At 43.0% G+C, this 23284-nt stretch overlaps 1 protein-coding gene across 2 annotated transcripts in view; it reads right to left on the bottom strand.

Moving 5' to 3' along the window:
• Positions 1-806: 806 nt before the first annotated feature.
• The window catches only part of gabrg1 (gamma-aminobutyric acid type A receptor subunit gamma1), a 179230-nt gene continuing 156752 nt past the window's right edge, over positions 807-23284 (bottom strand). Inside the window, exons 7-9 of one of the 2 annotated variants that reach the window (XM_068058601.1) lie at positions 21066-21218; positions 16917-17122; positions 807-1082 (exon numbers count right to left, since the gene is read on the bottom strand). In XM_068058601.1, the coding sequence (XP_067914702.1) occupies positions 807-1082; positions 16917-17122; positions 21066-21218 (635 nt within the window). The remainder of the gene's footprint in view (positions 1083-16916; positions 17123-21065; positions 21219-23284) is intronic. The other variant, XM_068058671.1, reaches the window with a different exon arrangement.

Here is a 23284-nt window from a genome sequence, read left to right as displayed (position 1 = left end):
GATGTTAAGTGCACTTAGTCTTTATGAAATGCAAACATGATCAGCAAATCATGATAATGACAAAAATGTATTTTTTGATGATTTAAATTAGGTTTTATGGTGAATTTTACAGATCTTGTATGAATACCTAATTAGAAATCACATCATTTAGTGATGCAGTAAATGTTACTGTATACCTCTGTAAAAACTTCAGTTTGAAAATATGCTAAAGATTAGTTGTTTTTATATTTTTGGTTAAAATACCACCAAGTCTTGTAAACTGGAGTAAAAGTATTGAGCAGAAAATGGGCTTGTTTGTAGCTCATAGTTAAGCATTCATTGTTCCAATTTAGATTAGATTTAATTCAGTTTAAAATTTAAAACTAAATTGTTCTTCCTAAAATGAATGATTGGTATTCTCCAAGTTTATCTTAGATAACTGCTATGTGTTGAAACGGCCCAAGATGCAATGCGGATCTGTATCTATCAGCTGTCTGCCATATGACAAAAATGCAAGTGTTAAAATTAATATAAATGTATGTATTTTATCAAATGTACATCTTAAAAAATATCATTATTTGAAAATGTGCATGACTCATGTATATGGCACAAGAATTCAAGGTAAGCTGCACATTTGGCAATAAGTCAACTGATTCAAAGATAATAATGATAGAAAAATGATTTTTTTACATTATTCTGCTTAAGGTGTTAAATAATATTGAACCATTGCATTTTTATGATTTCAACACAATCAAACATTGTACAGGCTAAAATTCTACCACTGCAGATTTATTCATCCTCTTCTTATTTCACTGAATGTATTTTTTTTATAGGTAAAGGTATGCGATCCAATAAACCAGATTGAACAGACCGAATGCTGTAGGGAAGAATATTCTAGAATAGGAATCAATTTTGGTGATACGGATATGTATTCGACCCTGCCTCCATGCGCCTGAACGACATTCCTCGAAGCAGCAGAAGAAGCTGTTACAGTCTTTGCCATCCAAACACTCATAGCCATAATCATCACGATCTTGTAGGTGTGCAATGTTGTTCACCTGAATTAATGTTGATCCTGGACGGACTTTAATAACAGGTGATTTCTGCAATTACATCAAAAAATCATATTACTGAATCTTAATTTTCAGCTATTGAATTCTATAAACGTCAATATAACAAAGATTAGTAATTGTCTCAGAAACATAAAGGGAAGAAAACCATGTGCATCTCTGAATTGCAGATGCTGACATAATTTGCAGCTCATCAAGCATCAGTTTTGACACTTCAATGAATCATAGAATCATACAGCACAGAAGGAGGTCTTTTGGCACATAGTGACTGGCAGCTCTTTTCAAGTATTTATCCAATTCTTTTTTTAAAGTTACTACTGAATCTGCTTCCACCACCCCTTCACACAGTGCATTCCAGATCGTAACAATTCGCAGCATAAAAACATTCTCATCAGCTTCCCTCTAGTTCGATTGCCAATTACCTGAAATTAGTGTCCTCTGGTTACTGACTCTTCTACCAATGACATGGAAATATCAGTCCAATAAATCTATGAGCAAGTCTATAAAACATCTCAGTGGTACTGCTTCAGCTTATAGCTTGAGGAAAAGATTTAATCTATGTATGTTACATAAGAACATAAGAAATTGGAGCAGGAGTAGGCTATTCAGCCCCTCTAGCTTGCTCCACCCTTCAATAAGATCATGGCTGATCTGATTGTGGCCTTAACTCCACTTTCCTGACTGCTCCCCATAACCCTTGACTTCCTTGTCAATCAAAAACCTGTCTAACTCCTGAATATATTTAATGATCCAGCCTCTGCTACTTGCTGGGGAACAGAGTTCCAAAAACTAACAATCCTCTGAGGGAAGAACTTCCTCCTCATCTCTGTCTTAAATATCTTAACCCTTAATTTGAAACCTCTCAGCATCTACCCTGTCAGACCCTCCAAAATCTAATATGTTTCAATAAGATCACCTCTCAATCTTCTAAACTCCAATGAGTATCGGCCAAACCTGCTCAACCTATCCTCATAACACAACCCCTTCATCCCAGGAATCAGCCTAGTGAACCTTCTCTGAATTGCTTCCAATGCAAATATGTCCCTCCTTAAATAAGGTGACTAAAACTGTACACAATGGAGAGATTTATGTAGCTGACTGAGGTCTCGGACATTGGCTGATGAGCCAGCAAGAAGCCTGCGTTGCCTCCTTTGTGGATGGTCCGCCATATTACCCGTCGTATTACATGCCAATTAGGCACTTATGTGGACAGCGGTGGGCCTTCCCCAGGATTAAGGAACCCAGCGATGGAAGGCCTGCCTGCTGAGAGCTGCCGGTCAATCAGAGGTCAGCAGTTCTTTTACTGAGCAGTACAGAGGGATCTGGGTGTTCATGTACATGCAAAACAAAAGGTTAGCAAGCAGGTGCAGCAAGTAATTAGGAAGGCAAATGGAATTTTGGCCTTTATGGCTAGGGGATTAGAGTTTAAAAATAGGGAAGTCTTGTTAAAACTGTACAGAGTGTTGGGGAGGCCACACCTGGAGAACTGCACACAGTTTTGGTCCCAGTTTTTAAAGAAGGATATACTAGCATTGGAGGCAGTTCAGAAAAGGTTCACCAGGCTGATTCCTGGGATGAAGGGGCTGTCTTATCAAGAACGGCTAAACAGGTTAGGTCTTTATTCATTGGAGTTTAGAAGAATGAAAGGTGATGTTATTGAAATATATAAGATTTTAAGGGGGCTCGACAGGGTAGATGTTGAGAAGATGTTTCCACTAGTGGGGGAATCTCAAACTAGGGCACATAATTACAGAATAAGGGGGCACACATTTCAAACTGAGATGAGACGGAATTTCTTCTCTCAGAGGGTGGAAAATCTCTGGAATTCTCTGCCTCAGATAGTTGTGGAGGCTAGGTCACTAAATGTATTTAAGGAGGGGGTAGATAGATTTTTGAAATCTCAGGGAGTCGAGGATTAGGCAGAGCAGGCCTGAAAGAGAAGTTGAGGACTGGGACAGATCAGCCATGATCTTATTGAATGGCGGGGCAGGTTTGAGGGGCTGAATGGTCTACTCCTGCTCCTATTTCGTATGTTCTTACGCGCAGTGCCACCACAGAGGTGGTGGCTTCTGCTGGTAATGCAACCACTAGAGGCCTTGGATCATCAAGGGACCCAGGCCACAGGTGAGGCATGGCAGGAGGGGTTTCGCAGGGTAAGGATGGTGGGGGAGGGTTTGTAGGTGGGTTAGCATCAAGGACAGGGGTGTGGCTGTCAGTGGGTCCCCCTTCCCGATGCCAGGTCCCTCAATCAGGATGTCCGCGTGGCAACAGACCCCGCCACTTAGTTAATACCAGCTGCGGCAGAATGAGGTCCTTAATTGGGTATTAATTGACAACTCAATTGGTGACGGAGTGGGAAGGCGATCCACGGATCTTCCCGTCATGGACTTAATTGGGGTGGAGGTGGGAAGGTGGCAAGGTCCCCCCACCATCATCCCGCCTGATTAAATGAATGCACTGCCTCCAAGCTCACCACAGGGAGAGCATAAAATCTCCACAGTATCCTAGGTGCAGCCTCACCAATGCCCTAAACAGTTTTAGCAAGAATTTGCTACCTTTATACTCCATCCCCCTTGCAATAAAGGCCAACATTCTATTAGCCTTCCTAATTACTTGCTGTACCTGCATGCTAGCTTTTTGTGATTCATGTACAAGGACACCCAGATCCCTCTGTACCACAGCATTCTGTAGCCTCTCTCTTTATTGAAGTAATATTCTGCTTTTCTATTCTTCCTTCCATTTTCCCACATTATACTCCATCTGCCAAATCTCTGCCTCCTCACTTAACCTATCTCAATCTCTTTGTAGACTCTTTGGGCTGGATTTCTTCTCCCATCGCCGAGAACAATGGTGGGCGAATAAAATGGCAGCTCGCATGTGCGGGCTGCGTGCCGCAATGCCGCCGCAATCTTTCTCACGGCGGCCCAGGATAAAGAGCCTGTCAGACCCCCACCCCCTCCACCCAATCACATGGAGGGAGCGAGCTCTCCGACACCAGCAATGGCATCAGCTGCCTGTGTGCAGCCGCTGGTGCCATTTTTAAAGGGCAGCCAGTCCTGCCAGGTCATTTAAATTTTTAAAGGGCTAGTCCCCGCAATGTACCGCAATAAATCTATCGTCCCATAGCCCCCCCCCAATAACAATTAAATTCAACATTTGCCCTATTCCCCCCCCCCACCCCAAACCACTTATCTTCAACACTTGACTATCCCCCCCACAAACTGATCAAAGTGCAGAGGTCTCCCTTTCCCACCCTCCCCTTTACTAGTAATTTGCATTAGAGCCCGTTTCCCCCTCCACTGCACTAAAAATCACAAGTTCCCTGCTTGCCCACCACAGTTGCGCCTCCTTTCTCTGGACAAAAAAGTGAATGTCGGGTGCCGGTCAGAAGATCACGGCCCGAAGGTAACATCACTGTTGATTTTATTTAAATATATTCATTTCATTAATTTAAATATGTTAATCCGGGTCCCATCACAGAGCGATGGGGGCTGCCATGGAATATTGCTGCCGCTGGGAAGATCGGGCCCGGCACTCACAGCGTCCGGCTCCGTGGCGGGCTGTGCCAGTACGATCTTCCGGCTCACCCCTTGCGCCATGGAGCCTGACATCAGGAGCTCAGTAAAATCCCAGCCTTTGTGTCCTCCTCACAACTTGCTTTCCTTCCTATTTTCATATTGTCAGCAAATTTGGCTGAAATACTATCGGTCCCTTCATCCAAGTCATTAATATAGATTGCAAATAGTTGAGGCCTCAGGACTGATTCCTGTGGCACTCCACTAGTTACAGTTTGCCAACCTGAAATGAAGCTTTTATCCCGACTCTGAGTCCTGCTAGTTAGCCAATCCTCCATCCATGCTAATGTATTACCTCCAACAACACTGAGCTCTTAACCTTTTATGTGGCACCTTATTAAATGCCTTTTGGAAGTCCAAATACACTATATCTACTGGTTCCCCTTTATCCACCCTGCTTGTAACATCCTTAAAGAATTCTCATAAATTTGTTAGACATGATTTCCCTTTCACAAAACCATGTTGACTCTACCATATTTTATTGTGATTCTCTAGATGTCCTGCTGCTACCTCTTTAATAACGAATTCTAGCATTTTCCCAATTAGGCTAACTGGCCTTTTGTTTCCTGCTTTCTGTCTCCCTTCTTTCTTGAACAAAGGTGTTACATTTGCAGTTTTCCAATCCGCTGGGACCTTTCCAGAATCTAGGGAGTTTTGGAAGATTACAACCGATGTATCCACTATCTCTGCAGCTACCTTTTTAAGGCTCTAGGATGCAGGCTATCAGGTCCAGGGGACTTGTCAGCCTTTAGTCCCATTAGTATTCCCATTACTTTTCCTCTAGTGATAGTGATTGTTTTAAGTTCCTCCTTCCCTTTTGCCTCCTGATTTTCCATTAATCTTGGGATGCTCTTGTTTCTTCTGTTGCGAAGACAGATGCAAAATATTTGTTCAAAGCCTCTGCCATTTCCGTGTTCCCCATTATTAATTCCCCAGTCTCACTATCTAAGGGACCAATGCTCACTTTACCTACTCTTTTCCTTTTTATATATTTGTAGAAGCTTTTACCGTCTGTTTTTAATATTTCTTGCTAGGTTACTCTCATACTCCAATTTCTCCCTCGATTTTTTAGTCATGCTTTGCTGATTTCTAAAATGTTCCCAACCTTCTGGCCTACCACTACTCTTTGCAGCATTGTACGCCTTTTCTTTCAGTTTGATACCACACATAACTTATGTAGTTAGTCACAGCTGCAACACTGGCATCAACCCGGCAATGTGGAAATTTGCCTGGGTATATTCTGTACACAAAAATCAGGACAAGTACAACCTGGCCAATTACAGTCCTATAAGTCTACTGTCGATCATCAGCAAAGTGGTGGAAGGGATCATCGATAGTGCTATCAAGCAGCACTTGCATAGCAAAAACCTGTTAACTGACATTCAGTTTGGGTTCTGCCAGGATCACTCAGCTCCTGACCTCATAACAGTCTTGGTCCAAATGTGGACAAAAGAACTGAACCTGGGAGGTGAGGTGAGAGTGACTGCTCTTGACAGCAAGGCAGCTTTTGACCGAGTCTGGCATCAAGCTCAGCTAGCAAAACTGGAGTCAGTGGGAATCAGGGGGAAAACTCTCTGCTGGTTGGAGTCATACCTAGCACAAAGGAAGATGGTTGTGGTTATTGGAGGTCTATCATCTCAGTCCTAGGACATCACTGCAGGAGTTCCTCAAGGTAGAGTCCTAGGCCCAACCATCTTCAGCTGCTTCATCAATGACCTTCCTTCCATCATAAGGTCAGAAGTGGTGATGTTCACTGATGATTTCACAATGTTCAGCACTATTTGTGACTCCTCAGATATTGGAGCAGTCCATATCCAGATGCAGCAAGACCTGGACAACATCCAGGCTTGGGCTGATAAGTGGCAAGTAACATTCGTGCCACATAAGTATCAGGCAATGATCATCTCAAACAAGAGAGAATCTAATCATCTTCCCTTGATGTTCAATGACATTACCATCACTGAAGCCCCAATTATCAACATCCTGGGGGTTGACCAAAAACTGAACTGCAACAGCCACATAAATACTGTGGCTACAAGAGCAGGTCAGAGGCTGGGAATTCTGCAGTGAATAACTCACCTCTTATCTCCTCAATGCCTGTTCACCATTTACAAGGCACAAGTCGGGAGCGTGATGGAATATTCTCCACTTGCCTGGATGAATACAGCTCCAACAGCACTCAAGAAGCTCTACACTATCCAGGACAAAGCAGCCCACTTGATTGGCACCCTATCCAGCACTTTAAACATTCACTCCCTCAATACCACCAGTGCACAGTGACAGCAGTGTGTACCATCTACAAGATGCACTGAAGCAACAATCTTCCAAACCCATGACCTCTACCACCTAGAAGGACAAAGGCAGCAGATGCATGGAACACCACCACTTGCAAGTTCCTCTCCAAGTCACACACCATCCTGACTTGAAAATATATCACCCTTCCTTCACTGTCACTGAATCAAAATTCTGGAACTCCGTTCCTAACAGCACTGTTGGTATACCTACACCCCCAGAACTGCTGCAATTCAAGAAGGCAGCTCACTATCACCTTCTCAAGGGTAATTAGGGATGGGGAATAAATGCTGGCCTAACCAGTGACGCCCACATCCCATGAACAAATAAAAAAAAGATGGTGCATCTTTCTCATAGAGTCTTTCTTCCTCAATTAAATATATCTTTCTTGAGAGTTATGAAATATTTCCTTAAATTTCTGCCACTGCTTCTCTACTGTCTTACCTTTTAACCTATTTTCTCAGTCGACTTTAGCCAACCCTGTCTTCATACCCTTGTAATTGCGTTTATTTAAATTTAAGACACTAGTTATGGACCCAGGTTTCTCACCCTCAAACTGAATCTGAAATTCTTCATGTTATGATCACTCTTGCCTATAGGATCCTTTACTATGAGGTCTGTCAGGCTAGGTCCCCACCTGCCAAGAATGAGGCACATAAATTTTTTTCATGAACATTTATTTTAAATTGTTACTGGAGTGAAGAAAGAACTTGTTAAACAGATCAGCCATGGCTGGAAAAGACATTTACATATGAACAGATAGTGCTTGGAAGGACAAGGGATCATTCCCTGAAACATTCAACCCACAAAACACCTTGATCACCAGGTATTGTGTGTAACAGGAGCATTCCAGAGACTGCTAAGGTGCTACAATCCAAGACGTGGTCAGATCAGTTAGTCACATGACTAACCTGATTGGCAACCTGGGTTTTTCTGAATTGTACAAGCAGTTTGAACACAGAGTGCCTGTTTGCTCCTGGACTGAGAATATACAAAGAACAAAGAACAGTACAGCACAGGAACAGGTAATTCGGCCCTCCAAGCCTGTGCCGATCTTGATGCCTGCCTAAACTAAAAACTTCTGCACTTCTGGGGACCGTATCCCTCTATTCCCATCCTATTCATGTATTTGTCAAGATGCCTCTTAAACGTCGCTAACGTACCTGCTTCCACCACCTCCCCCGGCAGCAAGTTCCAGGCACTCGCCACCCTCTGTGTAAAGAACTTGACTCGCACATCCCCTCTAAACTTTGCCCCTCTCACCTTAAACCTATGTCCCCTAGTAACTGACTCTTCCACCCTGGGAAAAAGCTTCTGACTATCCACTCTGTCCATGCCGCTCATAACTTTGTAAACCTCTATCGTGTCACTCCTCCACCTCCGTCGTTACAGTGAAAACAATCCGAGTTTATCCAACCTCTCCTCTTAGCTAATGCCCTCCAGACCAGGCAACATCCTGGTAAGCCTCTTCTGTACCCTCTCCAAAGCCTCCACATCCTTCTGGTAGTGTGGCGACCAGAATTGCACACAATATTCTGAGTGTGGCCGAACTAAAGTTCTGTACAGCTGCAGCATGACTTGCCAATTTTTATACTCTATGCCCCGACCAATGAAGGCAAGCATGCCGTATGCCTTCTTGACTACCTTATCCACCTGCGTTGCCACTTTCAGTGACCTGTGGACCTGTACGCCCAGATCTCTCTGCCTGTCAATACTCCGAAGGGTTCTGCCATTTACTGTATACTTCCCACCTGCATTAGCCCTTCCAAAATGCATTACCTCACATTTGTCCGGATTAAACTCCATCTGCCATTTCTCCGCCCAAGTCTCCGACCGATCTATATCCTGCTGTATCCTCTGACAATCCTCATCACTATCCGCAACTCCACCAACCTTTGTGTTGTCCGCAAACTTACTAATCAGACCAGCTACATTTTCCTCCAAATCATTTATATATACTACAAACAGCAAAGGTCCCAGCACTGATCCCTGCGGAACACCACTAGTCACATCCCTCCATTCAGAAAAGCACCCTTCCACTGCTACCCTCTGTCTTCTATGACAGAGCCAGTTCTGTATCCATCTTGCCAGCTCACCTCTGACCCCATGTGACTTCACCTTTTGTACCAGACTGCCATGAGGGACCTTGTCAAAGGCTTTACTGAAGTCCATATAGATAACATCCACTGCTCTTCCTTCATCAATCATCTTTGTTAGTTCCTCAAAAAATTCAATCAAATTAATGAGACACCACCTCCGCTTTACAAAACCATGCTGCCTCTCGCTAATAAGTTTGTTTGTTTCCAAATGGGAGTAAATCCTGTCCCGAAGAATCCTCTCTAATAATTTCTTCACCACTGATGTAAGGCTCATCGGCCTATAATTTCCTGGATTATCCTTGCTACCCTTCTTAAACAAAGGAACAACATTGGCTATTCTCCAGTCCTCTGGGACCTCACCTGTAGCCAATGAGGATGCAAAGATTTCTGTCAAGGCCCCAGCAATTTCTTCCCTTGCCTCCCTCAGTATTGCTTAATTTGATTTAGATTAATTAATTAGAAATAGAAATTAATTAGAAAATGTTATCCCGGTTTTAAGATTTTTAACTTTTATCCAAAGATTTCTTCCAATAGCATTTAGTTGCAATTGGTATAGGGTTAGGAGATATCCAAATACATTAGATGCTTTATGATGTGTCATGTGACACAGTATAACCATAAATGCTTACTTACAGTTTCCTTACACAAGTAATTTTGATATGTGCCAATAGTCTAAATGAAAATATTCTGAGAGGGGTAGGAGGGGATGGATCTGGGTGTACATATTCACAAATCTGTGAATGTGGCAGGGCATGTTGAGAAATGGATAAGAAAGTGTCTGGGATACTTGAGTTTGCAAATACTAAAATTTATGGTGTTTACATTATTTCTATGAAATATATCTGCTTGCATATTGTGAGCTAACTGGCAGCTCAGTGGATAAGTACCCTTGGTTTCTCTTGCCTTTCCTTTGTCTTCATTTTCATTTATGGTTGTCCTCATATGTCACAATTTGTCCATGTCCAGAGGGGATTGAGAACATTAGGATCATGCGGAATAAATGGCATGATTCAAGTCAACGAAGCTAGCAATGTCCATCTTTTATTCACTACTCCTCTAACTAGTTAGTGCTTCAGCTACTCTTGGCAGGATCCCCAAGGACACATTGTACAGCGAGCTCGTCACTGGTATCAGACCCACCGACTGTCCATGTCTCCGCTTTAAAGGCATCTGCAAACGTGACATGAAGTCCTGTGACATTGATCACAAGTCGTGGGAGTCAGTTGCCAGCAATCGCCAGAGCTGGCGGGCAGCCATAAAGACGGGGCTAAAGTGTGGCGAGTCAAAGAGACTTAGCAGTTGGCAGGAAAAAAGACAGAAGCGCAAGGGGAGAGCCAACTGTGTAACAGCCCTGACGACCAATTTTATCAGCAGCACCTGTGGAAAAGTCTGTCACTCTAGAATTGGCCTTTATAGCCACTCCAGGCGCTGCTTCACAAACCACTGACCACCTCCAGGTGCTTACCCATTGTCTCTCGAGACAAGGAGGCCAAAAAAGAAGAATTCCTCAACCAGAGTATAAGGACTTCACGTAAGTAAGTCTGAGCAACAAACAACTAAATAGCTGATTGGAAGTTGATTGCTTAATGAAAAGAACAACATTTACATAGTGTCTTTCATGTCCTCACAATCAATGAAGTACATTTGAAGTGTAGTCACTATTGTAATGTAAGAAATGCAAGGTCTCATAAACAGCAATGAAAAACATGACCAAATTGTCTGTCAATGTTCATTGAAGGATAAATATTGGCCAGGACACCAGGAGAGCACCCCTGCTTCTTTTTCAAATAGTACCATGGTATTTCTTTTACACCCACTGAGAGACTGAACAGGATCTCAGTTTAACATCTCATCCAAAGGACAGCACCTGCAATATTGCATTGCTCCCTCAGTACTACATTAAATTGTCAGCCTAGAGTATGTGCTCAAGGTGTAGATTTTCAGTCACAAAACAGTCACAAAGTACATCAATTTAGCAGTGAGACAGTCTGGGCAGGCATTGTATCCACTTCTAAATTTGTACAGCCCATTTTTTAGACTTGGATAGGTCTCGTGCAGCACCAAGTTAGGTTAGACAGCTTTCAACACCCAAGTCTTTGCAGTGAACGCATGAGCTTCTGACTTAGAGGTAAGAATGCTACCATAGAGCCAAGGCTGATACCCAAATACCATTTGAAATATTTTCGTAAAACCAGTTTTTGAGTTCTTTGTATCTGATGCTTTATATTTTGTGTCCTCAGAATTAAAAGACTAAAAGAATTGAAATGGCAGACAGAAGATAAGTAGAAGGATTAAATGGTTTCCTATTTATTTTTAAACTGAAGGCATTCACAACATCATTATTCAAACACTTAAATTCAAGTCCAAGAGGACACTAATTTGCCACATCAAAGCGAAAACAGATGGCTATGTCTGTGCATATTACTGGGGCAGGTTATAAACATTCCCCCGTCCTCCCCATTCACTTGCTTAAAATCTATTACACTTCTGACTTTTTCCAGTTCTGATGAAAGCTCATTAACTCTGTTTTTCTCTCTACAGGTGCTGCCAGACCTGCTGAGTATTTCCAGCATTTTCTGTTTCTGTTATAGGCATTGCCTGGGCTAAAGCCTCCACATTTTGGACAGCTCAATATTATTGGTTTAGTTACTACTTCAAGATTTGACATGCAATGGAGCACATACAAGAATAGAAATATAGAAAGTTTACAGCAACGATGCCTCTATAGTTCGATAGTCTCAGGTGCCACAGCTTCTCAGGCTGCCTGCTGGCCTTCAAGGATTGATTCTCAGAGACTAGGGTTACCCATTGAAGACATGGCTACTCACCCATGTGAGGAACCCTCACACTGCAGCAGAGGAGAGATACAACACCTGTCACGGGTCCACCCGAGCGACCATTGAGCAGGCCATTGGGCTGAAGGTGAGATTCCAGTGCCTTGATCAATCTGGTGGAGCCCTGCAGTATGCCTCAGCGATGGTCTGGCATATTGTGGTGGTCTTCATAATCAAGCACAGCAGAGGGGAGAGGTCCTGAATGAAGATGACTGATTGATTGCCACTCCTCATCCAATGAGGAGGATGTGGAGGAGGCTACTGAGCAGGCAGTTCTGGATCTTGATTCCCTTGCACTGGAGGCCAGAGCTATTGAGAGATGCGCAAGGGAGGCACAAGACAATCTCATACATTACCTGCCTCCTGCCACCGTGATGGCTTTTCACAATTAACTCAATAAAGACTCACCTCACCGTCATCTCCTTCCTATCGCACTCTAGTGCCTAGCGCCCAGGTTTACCATGTGCTCTGACACAACTGATATGCTAGTCAAATGCTAACCTATGCCGGCAGCCATTAAGGGAGCAAGGGTGAAGGTTGTATCTGACAAGTCAGCAATGAAAGCATAAGCCATTTACAGCAATGATTCTGACCTCCATTTGCTAGTACAGTTGTGGCAACCAATGCAAAGGCCACAATTAATACACCTGTGAAGTCCCAAGTGCATCTAGGTGCTCTTCTTTATACGCTTTTGTGTGATTCTACACTGTGTGACCCTGCACTGGCAGCTGAGGTGGAGCAGGCTGCTGATCGGGCTGTCCCTTGGCCTGGGATGACTTTGCACCCTCTGGCTGCCTGAGGTCTGGAGGGTCCCAGCTGGCTGAGGGGTTCCTGCACAGGCTAGAGGAGCTGGGGTCACTGGCAGAGGGGCTGAGGAGCAGCTGGCCACATTTGGAGTGCCCCGAGGGGAGCCACCCAGATGCAGAAGGCAGATTCTCCTCCTCCCTTTCAATAATCACTTACACCTCCCTGCTAACCTGTGACAAACAAGGAGCTGGTAGAGACTCGAGGCACCTCATCCCTCTCTCACCTTGCCACTGCTGACCCCATGTCCCAGCAGCTGAGTTTGCCTCTGAAGTGGCATAACCTGCACGAGGAGAACACAAACATTAGTGGATTAGATTGTTCAGATCTCCTCGTGCCAACCATACATGATGTGGATCTCCAGAAGTGTGGTAGAGGACCAATGAACATAAGGTCTCCTCACTATCTTGTGCAGACACTCCAGTCTCACCATCTGTAATTGAATGGCAACCCTGGCTCCTCACTGGTTCCAGAGTCTCCTCCACTACCAGTATCAAAGGATGCACATCAGGGATCCAACCATCAGTCCTCAATGTCTCCCTGGTGTTATGGGCCCATTTCTCTTGATATAGTTAGAACTCACACGTAGAACAACAGGACACTTATACTAGTGGCAGCCCCTCGTTCCCCAATGGGGGTCCCCAAATGACTCCTCTCCACATTTGCTCTCAGGGGACATATTTGGGGTGAGCTCTGAAAGAGGGCGACCATGCATCTAGCAGGATTTGGTGATTCCTCAATCCCTTGCCCACAACTTTGTGGTCACTCACTCCCCATATTGTGCTCACTCTTGCATAGCCCCAAAGAGGAGATGGGCATGGGGGACTCAACTTGGCAGAACAAAGGAGGTCATTGCCTTCTTGCAGCATTGGACCCAGTTCTGGGAGGGGTGACCCCATGGCTGCTGACCTCCTCTGCAATCTCCATCCAGGCTCGCTTGTTCAGGCGGGAGGGTTTCTTCTTGCCAAGCCTTGGGAATAGGACCTCCCACCTTTCCCTTGCAGCCTGGAGGAAAATCTCCAGAGAGACATTGCCAATCCGTGGGGCTAATCAGTGTCTTTCCTCGGACATGGTCCCAGTTAGCTGCTGCTCTATCCGTTCAGTCTGCAGTGCTGGTGCAGGGGCGCAGGGAGGTCCAGCAACAGCAGCAGCAAAGGGGGGTCCAGTAACAGCAACAGCAGTGGTGGGGGGCAGGGGGGGTCCAGCAACAGCAGCAACAGCAGCAACAGCATAGGTGGGGTCCAGGAGTCACAGCAACAGTGAAGGTGAGAGGGTTGTCCAGCAGTAACAGCAACAGTTGTGGGGGGGTGGGGGGAGCGAGTCCAGCAGCACTCCAGATTCACTGCATCAGTGAAAGGCAGCAGTTCAAACAGGGATGGCAATGCTTTAAAGATGAAGCCAGCACCTGCATTTTTGTCAGCTGAAGTCGACATCAATGTCTCGCAGCCCGCTCCATCCTGCAATAGGACAGGCCCCGCGGTTCAGTTATGTTAATTGGCCACCCACCGCTGTGACTCGCAACATGCTGACAAAATTCAGTCCATCCAGTCAAAACCTGTTGTGATATCACTTTAACAGTCTGAGTACTTCACACATCATCACAGAAAATGATGTCAACCAATTTGTGATAGGGCAGTTGAAGTCGTGTTAGTCACTTAGTCGCGTGTGTATGATAGCGCGCTCCCTTGTAAACTTGTTACTTCACAATAAAGAACCCACTATTTAACTACCATTCAGCTCAAGATTGTTTGGTACCTTACTACTGAAGAAAGCAATAACACAACAAAACCCATTGGATAATAAAGGCAAATGTCCCATATGCCTTCTTGACCACCTTATCTACCTGTCCTGCTACCTTCAGTAATATGGGCACAGGCACTTCAAGGCCCCTCTGTCCTTCTACTCTTCTCAGAATCCTACCATTTATCTTGTATTCCCTTGCCTTTTTTTCCCTCCCCAAATGCATTATCTCACATATCTCCATTTTTCATTTAAATTTCATTGTCCACTTTTTTCCCACCTGACTAGTGCATTGATATCTTCCTGCATTCTACAGATTTCTTCCTCACCATCAACTACACAACCATTTTGTATCACCAGCAAACTTCTTAATCATGGCCCCTACATTTAAGTCTAAATCATTGATATATGCTATGAAAAGTAAGGGACCTAGTACTTAACCCTGCAGAGCCCCATTGAAAACAGCCTTCCAGTGACAAAAACATCTATTGACCAATACCCTTTGCTTTCTACCATTGAGTCAATTTTGGATCTAACTTGCCACTTCCCCTTGGATCCCATGGGATTTTACTTTTCTGACCAGTTTGCTATGCGGGACCTTGTCTAAAGCTTTGCTAAAATCCAGGTAGATTACATCAAATGAGCCAAATTATTGACTGTCCTCAAAAAATTCAATCAAGTTAATCTGATATGAACTTCCCTTAACAAATCTATGCTGACTGTCCTTGATTAATCTGTGCCTTTCTAAATGACAATTTATACTGTCAGATTTTTTCCAATATTTTACCCACCCACCACAGATGTTCAGCTGACCTGCCTGTAATTAGTCGATCTATCCCTTCCACCCTTGTTAAACAACTGTAGCACATTAGTAGTCCTCTGGCACCATTCCTGTCCCAGAGATGATTGGAAAATTATGGTCAGAACCTCCATTATTTCCTCCCTTGTTTCTCTTAGCAGCCTAGGAGACACTTAACCCAGGGCTAGCAATTTATCTACCTTCAAAGATGTTAATTCCCTTAATATTTCCTCCCTCACTATGTTTATCCCATCAAATATTTCACATTTCTCCTTAACTACAAGATCTGCATCATACCCCTCTTTTGTGAAGACAGATGAAAAGTATTCATTGAGAACAAAGCTTAAGCCTTCTACTTCCACACAAAGGTTCCCTTTTTGGTCCCTATTGACCCAATTCCTTCCTGAGTGTAACCTCTTGCTCTTTATGTATTTGTAAAAAATCTTTGGGTTTTCCTTGCCAATATTCTTTCATGTCCTTTCTCTGCTTTTCTAATTTCCTTTTTATTTTAACAATAGCATGCAAAAAACCTCATCAATTGACACATCAGTCCACATCTGACCGCAATGATGTACACAAAGCCTCAGTTGTAAAGATAACAGGTATGGTGCAATAGATTGTCCATGTTGTATGTTTAGTGGACAATTCAACCACCTTATATCAAAATTCTCTTTCAATACTGAAAATATACTTTCTTATTATATTACAACACAAAATGAATTTCTGCTGACAATGCTTTCTTATGGTTATACATCAAAGTCTTGAAATTACTCTGTGATGATTACCCTCTGAATGCTTAAAGTTTGCAGATGAAATATCTTTGTCTGCGACTTTAACAGACATTAACTCACTACAAACAATTTCTTTAGAAAGAAAGAACTTGCATTAGGGCATCACAGCTAGTGAAATACTTTTGAAATATAATCACTATTGCAATGTAGAGAAAGACAGCAGCCACATTTACTCACAGCAAGGTCTGACAAACAGCAATAAAATTAATAACCAGATAATCAGTTTTAATGGTGCTACTTGAAGGATCACTGTTATCCAGGACACCAGATCTCCCACTTTTCTTTGGATAATGCCATGGGATCTTTTGCATTCACCAGAAAGAGCAGCCGGGTCCTTGGTTTAATGGCTTGCGAACATACGAACATATGAATTAGGAGCAGGAGTAGGCCACTTGGCCCCTTGAGCCTGCTCCACCATTCAATAGTTCATGGCTGAATTGATTACTCCACATTACCACCTACCCACAATAACCTTTCACCCCCTTGCTTATCAAGAATCTATCTACCTCTGCCTTAAACATATTCAAAGACTCTGCTTCCACCGCCTTTTGAGGAAGAGAGTTCCAAAGACTCACGACACTCTGAGAGAAAATATTTCTCCTCATCTCTGTCTTAAATGGGCGACCTCTTATTTTTAAATAGTGACCCCTAGTTCTAGATTCTCCCACAAGGGGAAACATCCTTTCCACATCCATCCTGTCAAGACCCCTCAGGATCTTATATGTTTCAATCAAGTTGCCTCTTGGTTGAAGCCTTCAATAAGATTGTAGGCAAAGGGATTTTGTACAAACATGTCAAGTGTTTGCACACTAGTATATTCATTGTGTAATTTCAAGGTCCATGTATCATTATCTAAAATTCAACTTGCTTTTTTAAAATTAAAATCTGATATATTACTGAAAATCAATCAAATTTTTCTAAAAGAAAACTTACAGCTGGTTTGGATTTCTGCTTCTTTTTTTTGCTGCTATTTCTGTTGCTGACAAAATAATGCAGGGTTCCATATTCCATGAGGGCAGCGAAGACAAAAAGGAAACAAACAGACACAAAGAGATCCATGGCAGTCACATAGGACACCTTTGGCAGCGATTTCCTGGAAATTGTACTTAGCGTCGTCATGGTTAGAACTGTAGTAATACCTGGTAAACATGGAAATTATTATAAATTCCATGGAGTATATGAGACATTGCCTTCACTTTGCAAAATGTATTGACAGTGAATCAGAAAACAAAGTCCATTCAATAGCTTTCAATGTCCTTTTGTTGGTTGTCTTAAACAACATTGCTGCAAGCTATTTGCTAATGCATACCTTCCTCCAGTTAATGATGGGAAAGCCAAGAATATGAACCTCTGCATGGCTGCTATCATCTACATTGCAATGGGCAGCAGCTGGAGAAATAATTGAGGGAAGATGAACTAGATAGAGTGGGTTTTCCCTGCCACACTCCTGCAATACATTCCATTAAAAAAGACTGCCAAAGAACGACAAAACTCAGCTCACCAAGGCAATAAATTGAAGCATCAGGCATTGCCAAGGTTCAAATTTGAGATCACGTGGTCAGATTGTCAGGAATTCTGCTACTTGAGTTTCTTAGCTTGTGCTTAAATTTGTAGAAGTGTTTAGCCAAAGTTAAAATTGTTCCTGATTATAGTTTAGGCATCAGGCTGATGTGGGGTTTAAAATGAAGCTAACTGCTGGGATTTCCTATTCATAGATTCATAGAGAGTTACAGCACTGAAACAGGCCCTTTGGCCCACTGAGTCTGTGCTGACCATCAACCACCCATTTATACTAATCCTATATTAATCCCAAATTCCCTACCACATCCCCACAATCCTTCTACCACCTACCTACACTAGGGGCAATTTACAATGGCCAATTTACCTATCAACCTGCAAGTCTTTGGCTGTGGGAGAAAACTGGAGCACCTGGCAGAAACCCACACAGTCACAAGGAGAACTTACAAACTCCACACAGGCAGTACCCAGAACCGAACCCAGGTCGCTGGAGCTGTGAGGCTGCAGTGCTAACCACAGCACCACTGTGCCACCCTATATACTTGCACTTTTTTTTTTGGTTGACCTGAGACAAAAAAATCAGTCAAGCATGTCCTTTGTCATGTCACCATCCTATTTTACAAATCTCTTGACATATTTGCCTATTTGTATACAGAACTCCATATATGGATGGATATATTGTAAGAAGAAAATTTGGGACCGATTTCACCCATTTCTGTTTATGAAACTCAGACGCAAGAGTTTTTTTTTGCAGTGGCAAAACCTTTTCATTCGCCCACTCAAGGATGCAGTACACAAGGGGAAATGTTTTAAGAAAAAAATGTTCTGTTTTGCCAGCAGTTTGGAGGCTACTGGCAGCCCTATATTGTGCTAGATTTCCAAGTCTGCTCCAACAATACTCCACCACCAATCCAGCCGCACTTCCTAATTGAGGCTGGGAGCTTACCAAAAAGATAGGCACCGAGGACAGGGCACAGCTTTATGTCAGGCAGAAGTCTTGCTCTGCCAGGCATACATCCCAGTATTATTCTGGTAAGATTAGGTAGTTTTAAAACAATCTAGTACAGTAACGAAAACAATAACAACAACTTGTATTTATATAGCACCTTTAACATAGAACAAAATCCCAAGGTGCTTCACAGAGGAATAACTGAAAAGTAGACAGAGCACCAAAGAAGAGTATAGAGAGAGGTAGGAGCAAAATCTTGGTCAAAGAGGTAGGTTATAAGGAGGGCCTGAAAGAAAGTGAGGGATACAGAAGGATTCCTGAGCATGGGGCCTAGACATTCAAGACACAGCAGCCAATGGTGAGGTAATAAAAGAGAGAATGTGCAAGATGCCAGACTAAGAGAAAAAAAGTGTTTAGTTGGTATTACAGAAAGAGAAGGGTGAGACCGTTGAGAGAATTAAACATAAAGATAAGGATTTTGAATTTCATTTTTTGGGGGAGCCACAAGCTAATGCAAGCGAATGAAGAATGGGTGATGGGCAAGTGGGACTTAGTGCAGAATAGGGATATGGGAAGTAGGATTTTGGATGAGGTGAGGTTTCTGAAGTGAGGAGAATGGACATGGGCTAGAAAAGCATTGGAGTAGTTGAGTGTGGAGATGGCAAAGGTCTCTACGAAGGTTTCAGCAGCAGATGGACTGAAGTTAGGACAGAAGTGAGTGAAAGTAGGCAGGCTTTGTGAGGGGGCGAATATGGAATCAGAAGTTTAGCTTAGGTTTATCAGGAGGCCAAGGTGACAAATAGTCAGGTTCATCCTGGGAAGGTGAATAATGTTCATGGTGGGGACTGAAGACAATGGGTTGTCTTTGCAAACTTAACAGGACGAAATTATGGTTCATCAACATTGGAGAAGCAGCTTTTATCAAAATAAATGAGATTGAGCACAAGTGAGGAGCAGAAGTGGAAGTGAATGTATTGGAATCTGTTGCCCGGAGGTCCAAAGGAAATCTTCCCTGAGCAACTGACTTGTGATTTTGGGACCTCTTCGGGCCTGCCTGAAAATAAATTTAGATGATTGCAATGTCCAATTGGGGTTGTGCTTGCTTTGACTTCTAAGTTTGACCCAGGCTAAAGGTAATTTTCAAGATGGCAGCCAAATACCTCCAAAGGCCATGGTGAGAGGAAAGTGCCCCAGTTATCCAGCAGACAGCACACATGCATGCATTTGACATTTTGGTGAAACTTGTAACCTCCAATATTTAAGTTTAAAAAGTTGTTTTTGTTCAGGTTTGTGTCATGCACTAATTTGTGTAAAGCCTAGAGATTACCTCCTTAAATTGTTTTTCACCCAGCCTTAAATTCCAAATTGGTGATGGGGCAGCTACAGTCATGCTCTGATTCTTGAATCATTAGACAGCTGAAACCAGCTCATAATGACCATGATAAGCAATATAAATGTCTTTTAAAAGTGGCTTCCCTTTACAGTCCGGATTAAGAAAAAAAATCTTATGTTATTATATCCTGTGGCACAAACAAATTCTCAATAGTAAATTGTTGAATATTAAATGGACCCCATAGATGATAGGGATTGGCATATCTTGCACATTCCCAAAGCACTTCTGAGCTATATCATCCTTCTCACACTGGATATTCAGCAGCTTTTAAAAATTACAGCTACACATGAGGTGAACAAGAGTGAGCAACATAACAGTTTTCTCAATCTCAGTATCTAGTCATGTGTTAGATGTCTTCCCAAATAACCTATGGGCTTCTTCAAAACCATATATTTATAGTTCTATCAGCTTTATACAAATGGACTAAAAGGCCTTTGGAGGCTAAATTGAATAGCCCCAAAAATAGAAGCAGGGATCTCGATGAGCGATTGACCTGCGTCCATTGCTTGCATTGACTACTCATTTGAATGATTTCTATGTGCAGTCAAACTAACCACACTGTTCATTGGCTGGATGCATCAGAGTAGCTAGCACCACTTAAAGCTAGCCTGTCTGCAATGCTTAAAGCTAGTCTGCACCTCTTAAAGGGCAGGTGCATTGTGGCTGAAGCAGGTCCTGGGAGTCATGGTAGAGGAGAATCTTACACAGGAAAGAGTGAGAAATAGCACAACAGGGGAGAGAGCAGACTCCAAGGTTGTTGGATGCTGCACTAGAGATTTTGGTAAAAAAGGTGGAAAGGAGGATAGATCTTCTGTATCTGCAGGGAGGAAGCAGGCTCTCCAGATACACAGTCAAAAGACAGTGGGATCAGATAGCCCTGGAGCCATTGAGTGCTGACTGAAGTCATGATCTGCAAACACTGCACACTTCCAGCAGCTGTTACCTGTAGACGCGCTAACACCTACACAAATGTGGCGTCCAGCACAACTTTCCCCATAATGTGCATCCGTGCCGCAAATACCACTTTGGAGCTCTAAAGACACTTGTAGCACCCAAAAAACAGGCATTCATGAGCTTAATTTCTTGCCCTTTATCTTCTAATCTGTACTAATTTCTTGCAAACGGCCATTTTAACAAAGCAGTTTGTGCACATCAGCTGCTTCATAAATAATTCAAAATTTTCACTCTAAAAAGCAGATATCTGCTTCAAATCAAGTCATACCCAATGATGTTCTCGCTGGCACAGCATCTTTATTGATCCAGAATGACACCCATGACAGGACAACTGTAAGCGAGCAAGGTATGTAGGTCTGAATAGTGAAGTACCCCATTCTTCTACTTAGGTCAAAGAATATTGTCATTATGACATAATCTCCTGTAAAGAGAAAAAAAAAAAATCAATTTTAGTTGATTAGAATAACTGTTTTTTTAAGGTGAGTCAATAAATACGAATTGGTTTTCCGAATACTTTCTTGATCACCTTTTCAATAGAATTGATTGATTCCTCAATTATATTATAAGGTGTATTTGCAGTTATTCAGAATGTAATGGTGTTTTCAGGAGACCTTCTATGTGAACAGGCAGGAGAGGGAACATTTTTTAAACCTGTGGTAGTTAACTAGTGCACTGATGTTCAATCAAATTACTAAAATGAAACTATCACACTAAATAAACAAAATACATTGGGATCTCATGGAGTGAATGGGACTGAAAATCTGTGGCCCATGTGGCACATTGGCACCGTAATGTTCAAAGGCCAGACATGAGACCGAAGGCCATTTACACGAGGCCTCAGACCTTCAAAGGGTAGGGCCTCTGTCCTTACAAGTGCAGCCGCATAAGAGGGATGAAGCTGGGGACTCTCAATGCAAGGAGTTTCCATATCCCGAGTTCTCAGAGGAATCTGGCATAGGATCAGCAGCACTTCATTGAGTTAATCGAACCTCTAAAGATCAGTACTGCGCACCCACCCAGGGCCTCAGCTGCTACCCCACCAGATCCCTGGAAATTCTCACAGACTCTTAAATAGCCACTGGCCATTGAAGGACTGCAGCTATATTGACAGAGAAAACAAGACTTATGGTGAGATGAATGGTGACATGGTTACCACTGCTATACTTGACAAGTAATCATTTTTCATTGACATGCACCTTAGACAATCATTAAGCAGCAAGAATAGAACTGAATAGAATCATAGAATTTTGCAGCACAAAAGGAGACCATTTGACCCTGTGACAGTACTTTGAAAGAGCTGGACAATTTAATCCCATACCCCAGTTTATTCCCCTATCTTGCAAACGAGTCCTCTTCAAGTATGTGGCCAATTGCCTTCTGAAAGTTCCTATGGCATCTGCTTCCAGCATACCTTCAGGTAGTGCATTTCAGACCACAATAACTTGCAACACCAAAAAAATTCTCCTCACTTCCTTTCTAATTTTGCCAATTATTTTAAATCTATGACCTCTGTTTTTTTTAAAAACTCATTCATGGGATGTGGACGTTGCTGGTCGGGCCAGCATTTATTGCTCATCCCTAATTGCCCTTGAGAAGGTGGTGATGAGCTGCCATTTTGAACTGCTGCAGTCCTTAGAGTATAGGTACACCCACAGTGTTGTTAAAAGTGAGTTCCAGGATTTTGATCCAGCAACAGTGAAGAAACGGCAATATAGTTCCAAGTCAGGATGGTGTGTGCCTTTTTTTTATTCGTTTATGGGATGTGGACGTCACTGGCGAGACCAGCATTTATTGCCCATCCTTAATTGTCCTTGAACTGAGTGGCGTGCTAGGCCATTTCAGAGGGTATTTAAAAGTCAACCACATTGCTGTGGGTCTGGAGTCATAGGTAAGCCAGACCAGGTAAGGACAGCAGATTTCCTTCCCTAAAGGACAATAGTGAACCAAATGGGTTTTTACAACAATGGTTTCATGGTCACCATTAGATTAGCTTTTTAATTCCCAGATTAATTGAAATCAAATTTCACCATATGCCATGGTGGAATTCAAACCCATGTCCCCAAAGCAGTCTCTGGGTTACTAGTCCAGTGACATGATCACTATGCCACCACCTCCTCTCTTGTCCCTCTAGGTGGTAGAGGTCGTGGGTTTGGAAGGTGCTGTAGAAGGAGCCTTGGTGAGTTGCTGCAGTGCATTTTGTAGACAGTTGTCACTGTGCATCGGTGGTGAAGCGAATAAATGCTGAAGGTGGTGGGTGGAATACCAATCAAGCAGACTGCTTTTATGTGGATGGTGTTGAGCTCCTTGAGTGTTGTTGGAGCTGCACCCATCCAGGCAAGTGGAGAGCATTCCATCACACTCCTGACTTGTGCCTTGTAGATGGTGGACAGGCACTGGGGAGACAGGAGGTGAGTAACCCACTGCAGAATTCCCAGTCTCTGACCTGCTCTTGTAGCCACAGCATTTATGTGGCTGGTCCAGTTCAGT

The sequence above is a fragment of the Heterodontus francisci genome, chromosome 1 (assembly GCF_036365525.1).
Source record: "Heterodontus francisci isolate sHetFra1 chromosome 1, sHetFra1.hap1, whole genome shotgun sequence".
Lineage (NCBI taxonomy): Eukaryota > Metazoa > Chordata > Chondrichthyes > Heterodontiformes > Heterodontidae > Heterodontus > Heterodontus francisci.
The sequence above is the reverse complement of the archived record's forward strand: the minus strand, read 5'-3'. Positions and strand labels throughout refer to the sequence as shown.